The 23,025-nt window shown below is 40.5% G+C and overlaps 1 protein-coding gene across 8 annotated transcripts in view; it reads left to right on the forward strand.

Annotated features, from left to right (window-relative positions):
- Positions 1–23,025, forward strand: part of nrxn3b (neurexin 3b) — a 243,031-nt gene that overhangs the window by 104,599 nt on the left and 115,407 nt on the right. For 5 of the 8 annotated variants that reach the window (XM_025057000.1, XM_017033574.2, XM_025057001.1 and 2 more), the window contains 10 exons: positions 375–758; positions 13,636–13,839; positions 15,086–15,112; positions 16,330–16,449; positions 16,710–16,822; positions 17,004–17,272; positions 17,380–17,570; positions 17,844–18,017; positions 18,583–18,609; positions 20,421–20,540. In XM_025057000.1, the coding sequence (XP_024912768.1) occupies positions 375–758; positions 13,636–13,839; positions 15,086–15,112; positions 16,330–16,449; positions 16,710–16,822; positions 17,004–17,272; positions 17,380–17,570; positions 17,844–18,017; positions 18,583–18,609; positions 20,421–20,540 (1,629 nt within the window). The remainder of the gene's footprint in view (positions 1–374; positions 759–13,635; positions 13,840–15,085; positions 15,113–16,329; positions 16,450–16,709; positions 16,823–17,003; positions 17,273–17,379; positions 17,571–17,843; positions 18,018–18,582; positions 18,610–20,420; positions 20,541–23,025) is intronic. The other 3 variants (XM_025057003.1, XM_025057002.1, XM_025057006.1) reach the window with 1 other exon arrangement.

The following is a 23,025-nucleotide window of genomic DNA, read 5'->3' on the forward strand; positions in this document are numbered from 1 at the left end:
TTGGAGTAATAGTCTGTAATAGTGTGACTTAGATAGAGTTCTCTTGAGAGTTTCATGAAGTCCAGTTTTGGCTGACAACCACAGGTCAAACCTCTCCACCTTTCCAGACCTCATTTCTGCTCAGGCAAACAGTCTCGTGCTATTTCCGATGACCTCTTTTTCAACTTTCTGGGCCTCGGCTTCATGTTCACCTCTGAGTTGTGAAAACTTTTCATTGAGAAATTTCAAACCCTCTGTGTCCTTTTGTCACAAAGACAGATTAGTTTAAAAAGAATAACAAATGTGCACCAAATAAAACGCTATTCTCGTACACTGGTTTTTGTTATGTCACGTCATAGGTCATATTCATACAGCATTTAATTTTTCTTTTCCAGGCATCATCTCAGTAAACAGTCGTCGGACGCCATTCACCGCAAATGGGGAAAATGAGATCCTGGACTTGGAGGGCGACCTTTATTTGGGGGGCCTGCCGGACAGTCGTGGGGTTCTGGTGCTCCCCACTGAGCTTTGGACCGCCATACTTAACTATGGTTACGTGGGCTGCGTCAGAGATCTGTTCATCGACGGCAGAAGCAAAGACATCCGGCAGATAGCTCAGTCCCAGAACATGACAGGAATAAGGTCTTCTTGTACTAAGGCGACGGGCAAACAGTGTGACAGCAACCCGTGCAAGAACAGCGGCGCATGTAAAGAAGGATGGAACCGCTACGTCTGCGACTGCACCGGCTCTGGTTTCTGGGGCAGTACCTGTGAGAGAGGTGAGGCGGTTCCTTTCTACATGATTGTGTTTTTTTTCTGTGTTGTCGTGAGAGGAGTTCATTCAAGATTTTCTTTTTCACAGCTCGTGAGAGGCGTTCATTCAAGATTTTCTTTTTCACAGCTACAGCAGAGGTGCTCTGTTTGTCTTGTGTTGTTACTGTTTGTTTAATAAGATTCCTAACGCATAAAGTGGACCTGCGCTGCTGAAACGGCTTTTGTCCTGCTCTAATGTGCTTTAAAAGTAGCAGGAATTTGGCCTATGACAGCGTCCAATAACTCATAGCAGTTAGTGGACAATGCCCTGTTTGAGCAGACAAACAGAGACGTGACTTGGAATACTCGGCTCAGGATATTTATGGAAGCTTTACCTTAAAAGATTTAATGGGATATTTCTGTTCCGTTTCCTCACGGAATGGTTCTCCCCTCCCTCGTCTTGCTGTGGGAAGATCCTGTGGTAAACACGAACCTCTCTTCGCTGATGAAATGAGCCCTCCCTGCCAAGTGTTTTAAGAGCCTGGATACATTAAGCTTTTATGAGGCAGAGGAGATAGGGACACTCCTAACTATGAAGCGTATGTTATCCTAGTATTGTTTTGGGGTTTATTTTTTTTCAACTTTTGTGCTGTTTTGTCGAGTTTTTTAAAAGTTCACATTAGGGCTTGGAGTACTTTCGGATCTCCCAAGTGTGTGTGAAGGATGTGCTTTTAAAGGATTAATGAGTATCTGGGGAGACGACTACATCATATTTACCTACTAGGGGTTAGCAACACAGTAATTGGAATTTAATGATTCCAGACAACCAAAACTATGAAAAATCTCTTTTAATATTAGATGTTGAATATATTTTTACTGGGTTGGATTCTTCTGTCTCAGTTGAGATTTGCTCGTTTCTTCTTGCACTTTTGAATTCAGTGAGCAATGTTGCTGCTCGGTCATGACCCATTCAGATTGCCAATGTAGATTCATACGTTGTGCACGATCCTCCTTGCACACTAGTCAGTGCGACTGGGGGGAAAACTTGAAGGTGTGATGTGTTAAAGTAGAGCTGTGGTAGAGGATTAAGGTAAACCTCTCAGGACCCTACGTGCGATTCCAGCAAATTTGGCGAAACCAAGACATCGTGTTATCAGATTTTCATCATCAGAGGACAAAATAACGATCTTACAAATATTACATAACCATGCTAACATCCCTAGTCATCAGTTTACGTTCCTGCTCTAGTTCCCTAAAACATTTTCTTGCGAATCCGTCTAGAGTTTGATGACGACGCAAAGTCTTTAAGCTGTAGTCAACTTTTCGTACACAGAAAAGTTTTGTCCCAGCCTTTTTTTCTTGGTGATGGCTTAAGTAAACAGTAGCTGTTTCCAGAACTGTGCTTTCCCAGAACGTAGTTGGATCCCTGCTGTGAGGACCATGACCTGGATGATTTTGCCTCGTTGGCAGTAATTTTTTCCATGAAACTTCAGATTAGCTCAAAGACCTGAAAACCTTTGTAGTCGTCCTGAGTATTATTTGAGTAAATCGACCTTGACGGCACATGTGAAATCCCAAATTCAAATTGAGTTTGAAATCTGTTTCAATTTTGTTGTTTTGCTGGCGCTCGTCCGTGCTGCAGGAAGACTTGTTTTTTCACTGATAATGTTAATCCGGAGCTGCTAATCACTCTTTAATTCACCGTGGCTGTTAAATACTGGTCGGATTTCTGTCTTCATTTTTTTATTATTATTATTTTAACTTATTTTCATCATTGCTTTCACTGTGCACGGCTGCAACACCCCATTGGACAGATGGTTGACCTTGCTGTGCATGCGGCGCACAACATGTGTGTGTGTGTGTGTGTGTCAGTCCTGCAGCTGTACACTGCATCCTTCAACCAGAGGTCGTTCATGGAGTAATCATTTTGAATATAGAGTTTTGAGGTTGCTGTGTATCCATTTGTCCAACTTGAATATTTTCATTCAAACTCTTTTGCATAATTGGACTTAAGAAATCTGAAGAAAGGCAGCTTTGATGTTTGGCACGCTTCATTGTGAATCCTAAAATATTTTTTAGTAAACATTCCCTCATTTGTTCTGCGAAAACCTGCCTCGTTTTTTTGATTCCTTCCCCCAGGCTACACTCTGTATATAAAGTCAGATCAGCGGTGACATCATCAACAAAGTCTTTTTTTGTGACAAAGTACATTAGAAAACATGCGTAATGTCACCAGTCTCTGTATTCTCTAATGGCTGCTCATATTGCAGTTCACAGAAGAACGCGTCTGAATGTGTTCAGCTCAGAAACAGCCCTTGAGATGATCATTTTGATTTGAAATGCCGGGCTGGAAATGACATGCTGTATTCTTCATTTCAAAATCAATGCGTCACATTGAAGCAAATGGAGCCATATCACTCTTGCTGGTAGGCTGCGCTGTATTCCGTCTTCTCTCGGCTTTTAGGAGGCGCCTGGAACTCCCCGGTGACGATATCAAACAATCTCTGAAATGTATTTACACGCGGCACTCGCAATTGATCCCGTGCCCTCTGAGATTTGAGCTCGTATGATGTGACGGGTGTTAAAATGATAGAGATCTGTTCCCTCTTGTGAAGTGCTCCAAAGGTTAGACATTTACATAACAATGTTTGGTCTTTGCCGGTAACTTTCCGTTGGAATGTAAATTGGCTCATTTGCACGCTTTTTCTTCTGAACACTTTGCTGAGACCAGCATGTGTTGTATGGAAAATAATGTTAAATACAGGAGGGAGATATATCTGAGACAATATGGCTCCTTTTTTAGAATTCCATTGTATTTAAATAAGGGCTGTCAAACCACTTTACATTTTAACCATTTTTCCGCCTGTATTAACACAAAATATTAGCACATATACATACAGTATGTGTAGGGTTTTTGTCAGTGTTGGATACAAGTGATGGAAATGTTTGACTTGACATTGTGACAGGTAATATTAGTTGTCAGTGGTATCAGTGACACACTGGATATTTTCCAGCATATCTGTTGTAGCTGCGTCGTACTGCTTCCTGTGTTTTCTTCTTTTTCATTGAGAGCTACATAGATGCTCTTTCTTTTTTTTAAATGATCTTCTGCTTGAGAAAGAAAAAACATATTTTAGTTTGTAGAGAAATTAGACGGGCGATTACTAAGATTCAACAGGATAAAAAAAATAGCCGTCTTGTTTGTTTGCAGGTTTCACTACCTGTGTTTGGTTTGTTGACGTTTTTATGGTTTAACTGTTTCAATGGCGTCTTACACAATTACACACACACCTGCCAGCAGCGTGATGTGATGTCATCATGGACACCAGTCACAGCCCCGCCCTCCTTCCTCGCCTGAGGGTGAACTCTGTACTGTTATGAATATTTTCACATATCGGACTTGATGTTTGACACTCAGTGACTATATTCATTTGCACCTTCTCAGGCACCGTATATTCTGGGGTCTGTACTGCACGTCTCTATTCATCTCCATGATTAAAATGCTTTTTTTTTTTTATGACAGCCAGTGCTGGTAGGTGTTTGACAGTGTCAGTGCCCCATGCAGGAGTGAGATAGCAGGTCCCTGGCCCTGACAGACTCCCTTTGTCTGGGTTGTGACTGGAAGCCTAGCCGTGCCAAAAACCCATCTGTCCGTAATCTGCATTCACACAGGGAGACTTGGCACAACGTGGCACCAACGGGCACACATGGCGAAGTGAAAAGGGGAAGATGTTCTCTTGAAATACCACAGCTCACGTATTCGCCGTCGCACTGATGTGCGCTGAGTGCGCTTGTGAAATTCGAATTATTCTGTAAATCGACTTTTGTTGTTCTCCTGGAGAGGAAAGTGCGTTTATGTTATTTAGCATTTTCTCCGCATGTATCTAATCGGGTGCCGATTCGACGGCAGTACTTTAAAAATTAATGCTGTAAAAAGTGATTTTCTTTTCAAATAGCCTGTAGTGAGATCCACAGAAAACAACAAGAAAGGGAAATCATTATGCTGCTGTGATGGTGATGTTGTGAGACGAGCTGTGTCCTCTGGCCACGCTAGGAAACTAGCTAACGGGCCTGTTTTATTTTTTAAATATTTAATGTCATGATAATTTCACCTAAATGATTTTGCGCAGTATTTGGACGAGGTGACGCTCATTCAAAACTACAACTGCTATTGTGATGGTTCACTTGGACGCAGAGGATGAAGCGTGTTGCCAACTTGTCACTGATGTAAAACAGCCAGATGACAGTCTGCAGGTGAGGGTTTACATTTTGAAAACAAGCAAAGTGTGTGTGGGCTAAGAGAGTGTAGTATTAAGGTAGCTGGGGATAGTGTTGTGCTGTTTAATGCTGAGCAGTTGATAAAGGAGATCAGTTAATCGGGTAAGTAGGCCTGTAATGAATTGTGTTGGTCCGACAGTGTGTGAGTTATCCCAGTGAGACTCTCTGCTTTCGGTGTTTTCTGCTGCCTGTACACACACACACACACACTCACACACACACACCGGAGACAGATTGGATTGTGTCTAATGCACAGTGTATTTTCCCTGACATGATGGCACCGCCCACCTACAGTAAGTGTTTCCTCTTTCACAGTGGAGAACAGTTATGGCTGCAGCATTGAGCTGAGGGTTGGGAATTAGTCCGACTGATGTTGTGTTGAAACGTTTATCATTTAGGATTTCGTGTGTTGTAATTTTGAAAAAAAACTTCACATAAAAGTGATCCAACAACTCTTTTTTTTCCCCCCATTTCATCTTTTTACTCTTTCTCATACGTTCATACACTTTCTAATTACAGCATCTGCGTCAGGTCTCACGATAAAAACCCACAATGCAACACTATGTAATTATCTGCCTCTTTTGCCTAATGTTCATTTATAGTGACAGCAAAATAATAGGTTGCCTCGTGACTTGCAGTTTAATCATAGGTGACAACGGCCGAACGCGGATTAAATGACACTAATGCTTGTCGTCTTCGTACATTTAGCCGCGCGGCCTCAGTATAAATATATAATGCTTTACAATGAGAGCGCGTTCGTGCCGTGACGAAAGTTTACTTTTGGAATATTATTTCTTTTTTTATTTAGTATTTTATTTGTAATTTAAGTCCTTGATTTCTCCTAACAGATTAATAAAGTTCTATCCATCCATCCATCCATCCATTCATCCATCCATCCATCCATATACCCTACAGTTAAACTCTGCGTCTGAATTCTCATGAATATTTATTTAGACTGACATCTAATGATAAGGTGATATGGCCATAATAATAACTCCATTTTAAAAATGGCTCCAAAGGCGTAGCGACACAAGCACCATTGCAATAATATTGCTTAAAACCATGCAACATGTACTCGACCCACTATTATTCATATTTATAAGTCTTTTCACCAGCTATATTCACTGGACTGTTCCATTTGTATCAGAGTGGTAACATTAAAGCCTTTCAAAAGGTCTTTTCATATAAACAGTCAGAAGATGTGCAGTGACTGGCACATCTCAGCTTCAGGGCTGTCTTCGTGGGAGTAATTCCTAAAGTCAGACACCAATTACAGCAGTATTTTATCTCAATTACAGAGGTCAACTGTTTAGTTCTGGGTACACAAATTGTTTTGTTGTTTGTTTTTGCCTTTACGGAATTATTTTTTTTTGTTTGCATTAATTGGAGCTACAACTGTGAATTTCCTTTACGGGATCCTTTTTTTGCTTGCATTAATTGGAGCTACAACTGTGAATGTAATATTCCAAACATCAAATACCAACAATGCTATTTATTTTTATTTGTGAATTGTCATAATATTACTAGACAGCCACAAAACCAGGGTAATTATCAAACAATAAATTAGTGGTTTTAATATTTACCCCAATATTTACCAAACAGTTTTGATTTAGTATTGATCTTTTTGCCCACGTTTTTGCTCGCCTTAATCGTGACTAGAGTTCAGACTTATCAACATAGTGTAGGCGTTTAAAAGTCCACACCGTTTTCTACCTGATTTATATGTAAAACTAGTCTCTTCCTTTCCAGATCAGGCATGTCTCAATCTTGGTTTTGAGTTTATGGATACAAGACGTAGCAAACGTCTCAATTTTACTTTCTGGCTGCTTATCGCTGATGAGACTATCCTTGAAGAACTTGTTGTTTCATTTGTATTTATTTTTTTACTTGGTGTTTTAATCATAACATTTTTCCTATTTATGAACGTCTGCTTAATTTAACCTGAAGGGGAAAAAAGGGGTCTTCAATTATTCAGTATTTATTTTATTTTATTTTATGCTTGAGAGCCATTTTACTTTCTACAGAGGTAGAAAATTAAGGGTGTTTGGAGGTCCGTCTCCAAGGTCTGTCCTTTTCAGAAGAGGTTGATTGGATTTGCATGGACCTTCTGTGTAAGTGTGGACTAATTAGCTTGATAAATATTGAATCAGAGAGGATAGTTGTGACTAAGCCCTGCATACGGACGTAAAACAGGAATCGTGCTGATGTTTTCCTCCCCTGCACTACTACAGTTTACTACAGCTTCAAAATGAAAAAGATATTGTATAATAATTCAATAATTATTACATTCAAGCATAAGAAAATTAGTTTCAAATTAAGCATATTCAACAAGAGAAAGTTCTTCTTCTTTGGTAAATAACTGTAGCACACATTAACTCGGGTTTCACTCACGCCTTCTACGTCTTTTCCGAGCCTCTCTCCTCTGTGTGAAGGGGTGATAAGCACCTTCCCCTGTACATTTATCTCAGCATACAGAGAATGTGACACTTCAAGGTCTGGCCCAATGAACAGACCACTGCTCACATGTATACAGAGGACAAATGGGGGAAGGGTATAAAATGGAGGATAGTCAAGGTGACAAAAAAACAGGAATACAGGGAATGAGGCGTTATAGAAACGGACAGTGATTTTGGAAAAAGGAGACAAATTAGGAAAAAGGAATGCAATTGTACAGCCCTGGCTTTTAAGACAAATGTTTTCACTCTAATAGTACGTTATATTTTGACTATTTTTATTTTTTTATTCCCTTGTTTTAAAATCAATTCCCCGTCAGTATGACACACACTCACAGCTGACAGTAAAGGCTCACTGGCGCGGGATGTGGTAACTGATTCACATCATTTAGCACACGATGCCTCTGCGGCACACTGCAGGTGGTAGATTTGAAGCATCAGCAGCAGCTACACCTGCAGTTTCCCATTACAGCTGATGTTACTATGTTACAGTGGAAATAATATGTCGGCTGGTAACCAAAATGTGCTTCATACTTTATTCATTCAACCTGCCCTGGTACTACAAGATGATTCTTTTTTTTCCTCTCGTTTTTGCGTTTCTCCTCTAAGGTGAAGCTAGCACAGGGCGAATGTAACAAAAAGAAAATAATAATTAAAAAAAAATGATTGAATTGGCATATGAATATATATAACAAAAATGTGTTTATAAACTGTAAGAGTTGAAAGACAAATTAACATTATGAATTTTTTGTTTTCTTCAAATTTTTAAATTAAAAAAAAAATTCAAGTAACCAATAAATATTAATGGTTTGTTTGACCCAGATCATTGAAAAGTCTGGATGTGGACCCTGGAGCCTTTGCGTGTTTATGAGTTGCCGGTTTTGTGTTAAAGGTGTTTAGCAGTTTGCAGTTTTTGCAGCCTGGGGAACCGTGCTAAATAAATGTTATTTAATTTGAATCACAAATGTGTTGGTGTGGCTGCTACATGCCTGCATTGTGCTGACTGAAAACAATCCTGGCTCCTTTAAGAAAGTAGATTACCCACGACTCCTCCTCTCACACCACATCTCAGCTTGGCTCCACCTGCTGTTGAACAATCGTGGAATTGAGCCGAATAATGACTTTGGTATCTTCTGAATTATTATGCACAAGCACTTTTCCCACTGCTATTCTGCCAGGGACAGGCAAGGTTATTCTTCTCCCTCCTGAAATCCATTCCCGTTAATTCTTTCACCTTTTCATATTTCTGTATTTCGCCTCCTCGGAGACTGTGATGTTTTTGAGTGATTGGAAGTCATGTTGATTCCATTTTCATTCTTGAGGATGCCAGCTGAGGTCATTTTGTAAACAAACACGTAGGCCAACCAGTGAGGTGTCTCCTCCTGTCCTGCAGATGGAGAAATTATAGTTTCATGCAATTAAAAGTGATGTTTGGTGGAGACAGGCTCACGGTGAGTTGGCAGCCATCCTTCTGGGCTGTGCCACAACTCAACTCTACCAATACAAATGACTGGAGCACGGAGAGGCTGATGATGGAGTGGCAACATGTTTACACAGAGTGTAATGGAACCTGTTTAGTGGGCGTTTAGCATTAATGTCAACAATATGGTTGAAATGTGTTTGACGACGTCCACCCCAGAGGACAGGAGATCCGCCTGCACTTTATAAACCATGAGATTGTTTCCTTTTTTTTTTTTTTTTTTCCTTCCACTGCTGGAACATAATGCTGTTGCTCTCTAATCCCCATTTGTAATTAAGTGTTTGCTGAGAAGCTTTGGTTACGTAAAACCCAAGCTCTCATTCTTAGTCGCTAAGCTGAATATGGAGGAGCGTTTGAGAAAGTGCAGCATCCATCTTCCCTTACACTTCTGTGGTTTGCGTCTCAGTCGGTTTTATTTTTTTTTTCTTCCAAGAATGCAGTTGCACAATGTCCCTTTTTGTATTTTTTTCTGTTTTTATTTTTTTATTTCGCACCCACATACAGCACTGAGGGAGGGAGAAAAAAAGTATGATATTAAGACAGATAGATAGATAATGAGATAGATAGGAAAAAAAACACAATGGGAATCGACCTTTCCTCCCTCTCTAAAGATTTCATTGCAACACAAGGGGGATCTCAGAGGACAGATTTTAATGATGAGAAATCCTCACTATTAAAAAAATGTTTCCCAAAATAACACCAGAGTTTTATATATTTTTTATTTCACATTTTAATTACAATAGATTTTAGATACTTATCCGTTTTTCAGCCCAATAATTAGACGACAAAGTCAGTGACACCTTCTTACAGTCAGATATTAATGTTTTCCTCCACCTAAAGTAGACTCTTTCATTCTTGATACATAAATCTTCTTTTTATTAATATATTTTCTTTGTTGTGTTTGAGGCCAGGTTTATTATCCCTCACCTTAAAAGAGCGCGATGCTCTGATCAGCAGCTGCTGCCTTTGACTGTGCTGCCCTCTGATGGAGCTGCGGTTCACAGTTTGGAGAGTAAACATCCTCCGTGTCTGCAGTATGTCACTATTATATTCCTTATCCTTGTTGTTTCAACAATAATGCCGAGGGCTTGTATTTATAGAGCACACCGGCTGGTTTGTTCAAAGCTGCTGCCTCACAATTTAGTTGCATAATAACAACTGGGGTAATCACAGAAGGCTGATGGGAAGAAAGGAGTTTTACTGCGCCGTGATACTGTTTGATTATGTGAACATGTTGCTGCAAATGAAGCAGATCGTCATTACCTTGGTAGCATAATAAAAACTAGGTTTTTTGATGCTTAAAAATGTAGAAATTAATGGCCAGTGTATTTGAACACTTACATTTTTTGTTTTGTTTTTTTGTTTAGAGATATGTGAGAAAACGAATGTGCTTATCTGCCCACAGGGTGTTGTTTTTGGCACATTTTCTCCTTATAGTAAAAGACTGAACACAAACATTTAATATACTTTTCAGCGTTCGTTTATCAACCCAAAAACATCAGGCTTATTCACGTTGGTAAGTTCTCCGCAAGGACAAAACCATAAATCAAATTTACTTTATCAACAATTGTCCTGGCAGAAAATCCCAGCGGCTTTTAAAGAAGTTGAGGAAAAACCCTTACCTTCACCTCGGAGTTCACAGGATAATACCCGCCTCTGTACTCTGAAGCCACTAGAAAAGTCATCTTGCAAGGTTGTTGAAAAGTGCATTACCCATGAGACTGTTGATCTGGCTTGAAAGGCAATTCATAAATATGAAAAGAAAGAATCTGGGGATTTCAAAGATGGAGATACAGTCCTGTTATTAGATTTACCGGAGCGGAGAGGAGCGACCAGATTTAGATTTATCAAGAGTAACAGTCATTTAGAAAAAAATCCAAAAATGGTAAACATATTGATCAGGAGTCTGAAACTTAAAACAGACTGACATGAAGTTTGTGAATTTTCCAGGAAATCAGACCTGTTTAATTGTATGACGTTGAATGGAGCATTGAAATTCTGCAAAATCTGAAGGTTGACTGCCCTCTAAAAAAACCTGTTGATCCATGTGTGCCTCCTAAAGTCTTCGTAGCCCCTCCCCTCACTCCCCCAGTCATTAACCTCGTTACTACAGTGTGACATTTCCTACGCTAAATCCAGTTGCGATTACTTAAAGTGGTAATATTTCTAACGTGTGTATGAAGGCGTCTGCTGCCGTCAGTGGATAAGGTCAGCGTGTGCGCGTGTTTGTGATTTCTGAATACTTGTGCACGCTCGGGTTTGTTTTCACTCACAGTGACCCATGTGTGTTTACCCACTAAGCAGGAGTATTACGCCCATAAATCACCACAAGCTGTCACTTATCACGGCTTTAACATCCTTGAGGTCAAATGCAGCTGCTTGGCTTTGAATAATCCACTTTAAGGTATGGTAAGCTACCAAGGCCGCCGTTGATGAATGCACGTCCGTGACTTTCATCAGCAGTGGTGGACGTCACAGATGTCCCTGACCTAGAATACAGAGAGACTTTGCTGTCAATTACAAAAACGCACTCTAAAGTAGGTGTGAAGAGGTTTCTGATAAATTTAGGTAGAATACTTTATAGCTACTATAAACAATAGCTGTAGTGTTAGCTGCAAGCTCTAGGATCACCAAGGCGAGGCAGGTAGTAGGACTGGGGCTGGACTGTATGATGTCAGGCTCCGTTGAGGCAGGTAGTAAGGCTGGACTGTATGATGTCAGGCTCCGTGTCACTGCAGTTCTTTTATGAATAGAGGGCAGAGGTCCTGGTTTTAATGCTGCCGAAGCAGGAAGTGAAATCACGGACCAAGGAATGGAATGTTATGCCTGTAAACTTATATTGCATACGTTCTCATAGCCTGAGGTGTAGTCAAAGCAAAATTTGCTTTTAGTTCACCTTGTATCTTTTATAACCTTTTTTCTGCGACAGAACTACAAACGGCTAAGACTGGTACAGCAGAGGGCAGTGTGACTTCAAAGACAGGAATTCTCTGTTCTTATTTTTATCAACCCTTGTGTATCTGCAGAAATACTGCAGTGACTCCCAAACATTTTTGGTTAAATTGATTATTTTATATATACTTTGCCCAATGTATAGTTTTATAATTCACAATAACAAAATCCAATTTTGAAAAATAGAAGCTGCCGTCAGTGAGAGATGCAGAGACTTCTACTATGAATATTAACAACCAGTGCCTGCTCCAACTTTGACCTAAAAGCCCCGTTCCCTGCAGCATGCATTTCACCACACGTCCGTGTATTATAAAAATGCCTACATCCTTTACCACTGACACACCGTGCCGTCCATACTATCCTAGTCATTAAACAGTTTTTTTTTTATCTCTCTTATTACTGTTTGCAATCCTGGCAGCTGCCAGATGTAGACTGCAATTACGCTGCTGGAAACACAGAATCTGTAAACCCATTTGGCAGCAGTACTGAGGTAATGGGTGTTAGCACTGTGTAAAATACCTGCTCTGTTTTAAGAGCAGCCAAACACATTTATTCTTTAAAAGCCTTTACATTTAGCATCAGTAAACATTTGCCGTCAAATCGAGCAGAAATGGCACGTTCTACCAAACCCAGTGCGGAAAACTACAACAAACAGCTGCGGGTACAGTGTGGGACTAAAACAGGCCACAGGGGCAACACGGTTTTTTTTACGTTATGATTTATTTGTCTCTTTTTGGTCTTTCTCTTCCCTAAAAGGTTCCAAAAATCTTTTTAACTACACTAGCAGCTGGCCTCTCCTGCTATTCTTCTCAGATTTTAATCTTTGTCAAATATGAAACTATGAATTCCCTTTTTTTATTGTTTCTTCTCACGTAATGGGGGAGGTTTAAGTGTGATTACAGTATCAAATTAAAGAATACATGCCTCCATTCTGCAGTGCTTTAACGTTTCCACAACGTTTCACAATTATCGGAGCAAAGACGCAACACAATGTCTTCAGAGGAATGGTTGAAAGGCCGATGAGGAAGTAGCATGATGATTTAATTTTCTGCACACTGAGCAGCATGTGTGCACTTCAGCAGCCTGAGCTCCCAGACATTCGCCTGTCAGTTGTAAGAAGACGACTGCAGCTGTAACTGGCCATGTGGGACACGTGTGTGTGTGTGTGTGTCAGGGTGGATGTATGCAAGCTATTTAATAGATGTTTCTCTTATCTCTTTCCTTTGTTTACCTTCTGAATATCTGCGCGCATAAGAAAACCTGTCAGAATGACGTGGAGTTTGTGCAGTGTGTTATCATATCGTCTCCTTGTGGAGTGACAACCTGTCCCGCTTTACGTTGCAAATTAAAGATTTTGTCTCGCTTTTTTGAATGCAACATTACTTAATTGGAAATAAACTATTTTAACCTGCCTGGCTGTCTATGGACACGCCTATCAACGCTGTGATAGGTCATTCCAAAGATAAGGCGGCAGCTGACAGGCTGACAGAGTCGTGTGTCAGTCAAACCGCTGACTCACAGCATCCACTGCAGCGTCACCAATCGGAAAGTGCGCAGTTGCAGTGATACTGTAAAGGCAGGCTAGTGTAGTTTGCAGAAAAAAAGAACTTGCAACTTTGGTAAAGAATTACGTGATAACTTGTCACTTGCCTGCCACCTGCTGGGTTGTGATGCAAAATGTGTTTGGTGGTCTTGTATTATTATTATTATTATTAACATTTCTTCCTGCTGTTTTCACAGAGTCGTCCATCTTGTCCTTCGACGGCAGCATGTACATGAAGGTGTCGATGCCAAACATCATGCACAGTGAAGCAGAAGATGTCTCCCTTCGTTTCATGTCCCAGCGGGCCTTTGGTTTGCTCATGGCCGCCGCCTCCAGAGAATCAGCAGACACATTAAGGCTGGAGCTGGACAGTGGGCGGGTCAAACTGACTGTCAATCTAGGTATTGTATAACCGTCTCAATTGGCTGGCGTCCACTCCACCTTAAGACAAGGCCTTACTCTTTTAACTGTTCATTTATATTTGTGTTCTAACATGTATTAACATTGATTTTTTTTTTCAGTTTGTCTGTGTAGCTGCATGTCCTGTCTTAGACTTGCTTGAATTTTCTGCCTTGATGCTTAGATGTCATAGGTTCTATTATTTCTAAATCTAACATCTATCCGTAAAATCTATCCGTGCTCTGCAGTACATCTTTTGAACACATAACATAACATATCATTGTAGTCATCACTCATTATCTTATACTTTTATATTTTGGACACACGTCAGTGAAATTGTAGTGATTGGTTATGAATTTCAGGTAAGCACTGATACATCAACCCGCTGCTCTGATCATATGTCTTCTTCTAACATGGCTTGTTCTTCTGTCCTTTTTTTTTTTTTTTTTTATTGTTTTCTTCATGGTGCTCAGTGTCAGTAAAAACGTGGGTCTAGCTGGCATTTCTAATGCCTTGTTCAAAGATGGCATTCACCCCTTCAAAGGCCCCGAGCCTGCGGCCCATCTGGCAAACGGCCCGATGCCACAGCACACAGCAGGTTTACAGATGGCAACAGTGGGGGAGGGTGGGATTAACTAGAGCCCAGATCTTTGACCCAGGGAAGACAAAAATAGATACCTTTGGTAAAAAAAAAAGTTGTTGGATTAATAATAAAAATGAAGTACAGCAAGTAACAGTACTTGATACTGTACCTCATACAACAGAGTACTGCAACGTCTATATCCATAGTTATATTTCTACATGAGTTTTGCTTGTCGTTAAACTAATGGGACCACAGTTTTCCTTGGCTCTGATTGGATCCTCTGAGCCGGGACCTTGAGGCCTCTGTATGGTGTTGGTGCTGATTGGCTCCAGGCAGTTTGCTCCCACTTTTCTGCAGCGGTTGACGGCACATGAGCGGCCCGGTCACATTGATTTCAAGACTCAATCTGACACAAACATGTTTAATCTTACATTATTACCAACTGATGCATTATTTATGTGGCCTTTGATTTGCTGTTTGTCACATAACTAAACTCCCAACTAACTCAAAGACTGAGAAGTCATCGAAGTAGCCAACAAGGCAACAATGGCAGTGGCGTCATGTGACCGTCCCCGGAAGGTGGTTTTTCTTACTGTTGGATGTCTGCAGCTATAACCTTGAAGGATGCAATTTCATCTGTCATTTATTCTCCCCTCCCCATCTAGACTGTGTCAGGATAAACTGTAACACCAGTAAGTCAACATTCTTCTTCTGCAGCCTTTTTTTTTTTTTCCTTCTTCAGTCGATGTTTGACTAGCCTGTGTGCTTAATGTAAAGGCAGGGGTGTGTGAACGAGGGGGGCTGATAAGAGGATTCCTAAGATAAGAAAGAAAAGTAATAACCATGGATCAAAGTTATGCTAATCAGACTTAACGTACTCGGTAGACTCTAAAAGGCCTATTTTCCAAATTAATTCAGACTTCAGATTCCTTATCTCTCTCAGAGTGCCTGCAGCTACTCTCAAGGCTCTGTTGTTTTCACCGCTACAGTCCAAAAAATAGTTTCTGGTCTTTTTGTCTTATTAAGCATACTGCAGTTCAACTATGTACCTGTGATAAACAGATGGTTTTAGCAGACGAGCTGTTGTTAACACTGTTGCAGCAAGTGTCAGAGAAAGTGTCACAGGGAAGGTGATGTATTCAGTTTCCCAAATTACATTTTCTTCACCTAAGAGGCCAAATTTAGATGTAGACAGAAGTCATTTTAAGTATACCATAAAGGGTTAAAATCCAAAAAGAAAAAAAAAAAATATTCATGGAATGTCTTTAATAGACGCCATAGCGATATTTCTATTTTTATTTTTTATTTTTTTAGCTGTGCTGTTAAAATTATGTTGGATGTTAAATGTTTTATGTAAGTTTCTTCATAGACATTCAAAACCTCTTGGACCAAAACGAGTTTTATATTACACTTAGTAATGGCTGCTGTATGGCCTGCTGGTTATATTGTGTAACCTGATTGCCCTCTTGTGGTTATTTATAAGAATCACAGAGTTCACTGACAGGAAGGTGACGTCATTCTGTGAAGTAAACTCTTGAAATTATTAGCATTTTTTTTATTATTATTAAAAATCTAGTCAGGGTACACGTCAGTAGGGGGAGCAGTATGATCTTTTTCACGTTTCTATAGAGTTCAATAATATTCAATCCAATCTAATTTAACATTTAATACATATGTTTCAATTGTCTTTAATTGTGAGATATTATTTCTATTGTACCTGAATTAACCAAGTTGTAGAAAATAATGCATGAAAAATAATGTTAAAAAATATTTATATATGTATGTATTTACACATATTCATTATATACAGTATTTAGTGTAGATTTAGTAACAATGTAGGATCTTTAGAGAACACGGTTTGTGTGTTTTATGTCCGCTCGTGCCTCCACTAACTAAACCTCCTCTTCAGGCAAGGGTCCTGAGGTTCTTTATGCCGGACAAAAACTCAACGACAACAACTGGCACTCGGTGCGAGTGGTACGCCGCGGTAAACACTTCAAACTCACAGTGGATGACGACATGGCTGAAGGTACTTTAGCTTGTAAACTGCTGAGCTGCTCTGTCACTGTACGTTGTTGTTTCTCCTGTTTTCGTCCTCTGTCAGTGACTGTATAATAATTCTAGGTTTAGATGTGTGATTTGGACGTTTGACTTCAACATTGAACTGTGTTCATAAGACAAACTTTTACAACACTTCCACAGCAGTTATAGGACCAGGTTGAGTGTCCTTCCTTTTCCTCAATCCCTTTATCCCTCCTCTTCTTTTCCTTTCTTCTTCCTCCTCCTTAGGCAAAATGGCAGGTGACCACACCCGTCTGGAATTCAACAACGTGGAGACGGGCATTTTGACAGAGAGGCGATTTGTCTCCTCGGCTCCCTCCTCCTTTATTGGCCATCTTCAGGTATGTGGGGCAAAACTGGGTACGAGACGGAGCGTTTCTCCATCTAGATCTTCTAAGCCATATGTTATTGGATCATGTTCAACTGTTGCAGTGATAGTTTGATCAATTTGAATCAAAATGCATATGAGCTAAATGCTAGAGCCCAGTTTCCTCACCTATATCTGTTCCATCCTCCCCACAGGGCCTGAAGTTTAACGGCATGCAGTACATTGACATGTGCAAAAACGGCGACATCGACTTCTGTGAACTGAACGCGCGTTTCGGCATGCGGTTCATCATCGCTGACCCTATAACCTTCAAGACGAAGGGCAGTTACCTGGGCTTGGCTACTCTGCAGGCGTACTCCACAATGCACCTGTTCTTTCAGTTCAAAACCACATCACCTGATGGTTTCCTCATCTTCAACAGTGGAGATGGAAACGACTTCATCGCTGTGGAACTGGTCAAAGGGTGAGTAACAGAGTCGTGATGTCACTGCTTGGTGTTTGCTTTATCTATACTAATTGAAGGTCCCATGTTAAGTGAGGTTATCTGCCGCTCCTTCTCTGTTACTGTAGGTTCATCCACTACGTCTTTGACCTGGGGAATGGTCCAAGTCTGCTGAAGGGCAACAGTGACAACCAGCTAAATGATAACCAGTGGCACAATGTGGTCATTACACGTGATGGTTCCAACACTCACACTCTTAAGGTGGACTCAAAGTCAGTCACCCAGAATGTTAACGGTGCCAAGAACCTCGACCTTAAAGGTAAACAACACATTGAGAATCGTAATGGCCATGTTTTCATTTCTGTTATATTGTAATGTATGGTATGGCATGGTTTGCCTTTTTGTTTCTTTCTTTCTTGTGTATGAGTGATATTTAAACCCTGAAACAAAAAAACAAAAAAAAAATACAAAGACACATTGACTTTGTCCAAATGGTTATTAATCTTTAAATAACCCTTTAATCAACTCACCCATTGCAGCACTTCATTAATACTCATTTGCCTCTACCTCTCTTCCTCTCTTCTACTTTAAGGTGACCTGTTCATTGGAGGTCTGGGACCCAACATGTACCAAAACCTCCCAAAGCTGGTGGTTTCTCGGGAGGGCTTCCAGGGCTGTTTGGCGTCCGTCGACCTTAATGGCCGCCTGCCAGATCTCATCAATGACGCTCTTTTTCGGAGCGGGCAGATTGAGCGAGGCTGCGAAGGTACAGATGCCCTGTGGCGTAGAAGAGTCACGACCTGCCCCCTAAGATTTATTAGTCTAATTAGAAGGTTTCTCAGTTGACCTTTAAGCCGCTGGGCTTACATCATCAAAACTTTGTCTTAAACATATATTATATTGGTGGTAAAACGAATTCATTTTAAAAATAGGTGTGAATAATCACGATAAAATTAAAATAAAATCAGGTGATATGTAATGTCTTAAAATTTCTCTTCATAGAATCAGTACTAATTATTAACTTCCATTTGCCACGTCTGAGCATGTAGTAAGTTCTTAAAATGTCTCTTCATAGGATCAGTACTAATTATTAACTTGTCAACAACTTCCATTTGCCACGTCTGAGCATGTGTAAGATGAATTTCGTCCTGTAGAGGGCAGCAGGCCCTAAGGAAACAATTACACTAACACTGCTGCCTCTATACAGAAACCGTGTGCAAATACTGTAAGTCAACAGCAGGTGTAAACCCTCTGACAATGCTGGATACTCACTAACCTTGACTCCTTTCCGCTCTGTTCTGTTCTGTTATGTTTCCTTTTCGCTAACAAAGTTGGTTTCACCAAAGCTGACCTGCAAGGTAGAGGGTTGAACTCCGCCTTCCGGAGGCCTGCTTGCCTGAAAGTCTGCTGTGTGCAGTGCATCAGTGGTGTCACCATGGCGATATAGTGTAGCTCCAGTTGAAGCAGTGGTTGATTCACTCTCTGAAAAAAAAAACAAACAGTAAATACCAATAAATGATTATTATATACTGGTATACAAAAAAAAAAAAAACAACACGGAATGAATATTTTATCATAGAAAATTAAAGATTATCATTTCATGTCTGTTTTGCACCGTCCCTGCAGCCACAGGCGTTCATGGAGTTCTCAGATAAACACATGTAGAAGAGCACAATTCTTTTTGTTCAGTCTTACTCTGCAGGGTTGGTGGTAATTTGCAGGGAACTTGACAACAGACAAAGAGAGCAAGAATACAAAGCTATTAATACAAACGCCTCTCGGGAATCATTAAAACACTGCTAGCATACTGCTGACAAAACAGGCCTTTTCTGTTATGTAATACGTGTTGCTTTGTCAGAAGAGCAATTTCTTTTTTTTTTTCAGAGAGTAAACAGCCTCAAAAAGACTCAGACTGAAAAAGTACCAAAACGATGTGTCTTTACATACCGTGGTGATAACCAAGATGTACGTTACCCAGTACATACACTTTCAGCTGGCAAACTCTTTAAGTGTCTCTCGCTCTCGTTCTCTCTCTCGTCACACTGTCTTGCACAAGGCAATTACTCTCTTTACACTGTTTACTTGCATTTGTCTGTCATGTACTTGGACTGTTAGTTTAATTTTCCTTCATTTGATTTTGATTATACTCCGTGTCGTCGCCCCCTCCCTCCTCATCTCTCTCGACTCGACTCGAGGATTAGATATCTTTTCATCTGCCTCTTGGTCAAAGTATTCAAACCAGAGAGCTACAGTATGTGTGGTGTAGCTGCATAACAAACACACATAGAGACTTTGAATACCCCCCCCCCCATGCCCCCCCCCCCCTCTGAGGATATGCTGTACGTGTTCTCGAATACTCTTCGGTATTTCTCTTCTCGTCTGCAGTCCTGAAGTCTGTTTGTTGATTATTCATTGTCTTTACATGGCTGTTTGAAATGTTAAATGCAACGTTGGGGTTTTTTATTATTATTATTTTCTTTCTATTTTTTCTATGCATTTCTTCATTTGTTTTTTCCAGTATGTATATGTGGTTTATGTGAGTCTTCGTGTAACAAGTGGTCTTGACTTGCAATTCATCAGAGGAATGCAGCGCTCGAAGTTTTACCCTGCTAAAACTTGCTCCAAACATGTGGTATGATGATGGAAAGATGCATGCCAGTTCTTCTCCACGCAGTCTGAAACAGAAGCAGACAAAGGGAAGCTGACCGTGCCATTACATCAGCCAACTGGAGCTGACTTTAGCCGCAGTTTATTGACTTAAATGTAAATGGGGAAAAATAACAGATATTGCAACTGATAGAGAATGGTCATCTTCCTGTCTTTATTATTATTATTATTTTTATTTATTATTATTTTTATTTATTATTATTATTATTATTATTATTATTATTTATTTTTATTTATTTTTATTTATTTTTTGTCACTACCATAGTACATAAATCCCAAGGGTGGTATTTATGAGCCAGCATTAAGGGGGCTTGAATATGTTGACGTCCAGTTGTGGGTCTGATGTGGTGGCACTGTTTCCCCTCGTTCTTGGCTCTAGGCTCATATTCTGTCCGTCACTGTTTCTGGTGTTGCATTTCCTGTGCATGTGTTCTGTATTACTTAGGCCTGGCTGAGATGTGTCTGTGGTGTGACCATGTACCTCCGTCTCTGGTTCTCTCAGGGCCCAGTACCACTTGCCAAGAGGACTCCTGTGCCAACATGGGTGTGTGCATCCAGCAGTGGGAGAACTTCACCTGTGACTGCACCATGACGTCGTATTCTGGGACCCACTGTAACGACCGTGAGTACTGAAATCATTGGTTTTATCTGCACTGGATGATGGGTTTGAGAGATGGAGTTTTTTTTATATATTAGAAAAGAAGTCTGTGAATACTAGTATTTGTACATCTATTCGCTTCCGGGTAATACTACAACCTTTGATGGCCTGTACTCACACCACATCCTTTTCTGTATGACAGACATAGTATAGAATAAAAAGTGAGTCTAATGCCCTTGACTAAAGGGATTGTGGGGCTGTTAACCTCATCTGCAATGTATTCCTTTGTCAAATCTGCGGCATGACAGTGAAGCTCAAAGCTTAATACTTCCCTTTAAATGTGACAGCAGCTGGAGTTGGCCATTTTTGTGGGTGTTTTTTCTTCTTCCTTTGCTGCAGTGCAGGCAATTCACCGATCAGATTAGCATTTCTTTCTGTCTTATTTTTGGCATTTAAAGCTTTGGCCGAACCGCTGTGACTGATTTGTGAATATATGCACTTCTGACTCAATTGTTTGTTTTTTTTTTCGTAAATTGCCCCTTCATTTGGCTTTTCTAGAAGCTGGAGTGTGATTTTTGCTTGTGTGTCTCAGTGTTGGTATCTGTAATCCCCATGACAACAGGAAACTTCCTCCAGTCATCACGGCTGTCGGTCTTTCATTTAGCGGTTAATAGAAGGGGCAAACTGCTGCTGGGTTGGACTAATGAGGTGGTGGAGTCAGTTTGGAGGCGGTTCTGACTCCATATGAATTCATATCCCTCAAAATGAATATTTTATTTGTTGTTTTTTTTTCTCTATTTCTCTTCAGTTTGAACTGGCATAGTTGTTTGAGTGCCTGATAAATATTTGAAGTGCTGTCGGCGGGGGTTGTAACGAAATCAACTCTTGTTGCAGTTTATGATAAAGCAGAGAGACGTTTCATTGATTTTACATCAACACACTTGTGTTTTACCTTGAAACACTATTTTTTTTAACATCCACTTGACGTTGAAGTCTTAATTCTCTTGTTTCTCGGCGTGGAAATACATCTTTAATTATGGCTGACTGGACTGTCAAACCATATAATGGAATTCTTGACTGGAGTTAGTCTGTTTTGAGATACACTCATTTCCCATATAAAAAGCAGTGGCATAGAAGATAGGAGATAAACACTGGGTGTAGTTTGGAAGTGTTTGTTTTCCTTCTCCTGGATTGACCTAATCTGATGGCAGATGGCAAATGGAAAACGTTGCTGTGCTTGCAAATAACACCAGGGGGCAGTAGCTGCATGACCAGGAACGCACACAAGCTGTGTGCTGAAAGAAAAAAAAAAAAAAAAAAAGATATGCAATCCCCTAAGCATGAAACCAGCTTTCTTCTTATTTTCGTCCACTTTCTGCATTTTATTCCTTACTCCGCCCTTAACACAAACACACAAACACAAGCACACACGCGTCAGCCTCCAACTATTGCTAGAGATATTAGGATACAATTCACAATCCTTTCCAATGCATAACAGCAATTATTTATTTATTTTTTTTTATAAAAAGCTAGCTTGCTAAGAATAAAGACATCACTATATTTTTTTTCCTTCTTGTTTTATCCTGTCACTGCTTCTAATTCACTCAGCACAACGCTGAGGCAGAGGGATTCTAATTAACAACGTAGGAGTGGAACTTGTCTCTTTGTTTCTCTCCACCACTTCTTTCTGATCGCTGGCAGCAAGTATCAGTAATTGCCTTCTCCTCTCTGACTCTCTATAGTCCACTACCCGTCGTCCATATGAAAAATTTTGAATAAAGCGGAGGGGAGGGCGTGTACAGCTAGTTATTTTTGTGCCCAGTCCATTTCATCAGTTCTGTTGCGAACAAAGCTGCCGGTGGAGGAAATAAAGAGGGGGAGAAAAAAAAAAAAATCCCGCAGTGGAAGGAACTAGTTACTCACCTTCCATTTATTCCTGGTTACAGCTGCAACCTGCACTTTATGACTGCGCACCTTCACTTTTGAGAAGGAGACACCAAGAGAAATTGTGCAGTGCTCTCACCACGTTACAAGATACCCCCAGAGAATGTTTTGTGGTACGTGACATACCACAGCCAAACTAGGGGGAGGAGGATGTACCACTCTAACCCTACCTGGCTGTGGCTCACAGCTGTCCGTCCATATATTTTTTTTTTCGTCTCCCCCGTCTCCTCTCCCTCTCCTCTAGTTCCTGAGCAGACCTCTTACCGTCAGGTCCCATGTATCCCGCAGAGTTACATTTAAATCCAAGGACATCGGAGCAGTGGGCTCAGCAGGCGAGCAGCGGACAGTTGTCTTCCACATCCGGGGCAATTACTCACCTTATGTAATGGAATTATTTGTGCAAAGGTTGCTGTTCTGTTGTTGCACAGTCAGAGACACTGTAAACAAACAGAAAGAAAACCACTGAAGATGAGACCGAGGCTAGAAATTGGCCATTAGTTTGATGCCAGCAGCACCGATTGCCTAGATAGATTTATTGAGTGATTTTTCTGTCAGTCTGATCCTA

Source organism: Cynoglossus semilaevis, chromosome 7 (assembly GCF_000523025.1).
Source record: "Cynoglossus semilaevis isolate Cse_v1.0 chromosome 7, Cse_v1.0, whole genome shotgun sequence".
In the NCBI taxonomy this organism is placed as follows: domain Eukaryota; kingdom Metazoa; phylum Chordata; class Actinopteri; order Pleuronectiformes; family Cynoglossidae; genus Cynoglossus; species Cynoglossus semilaevis.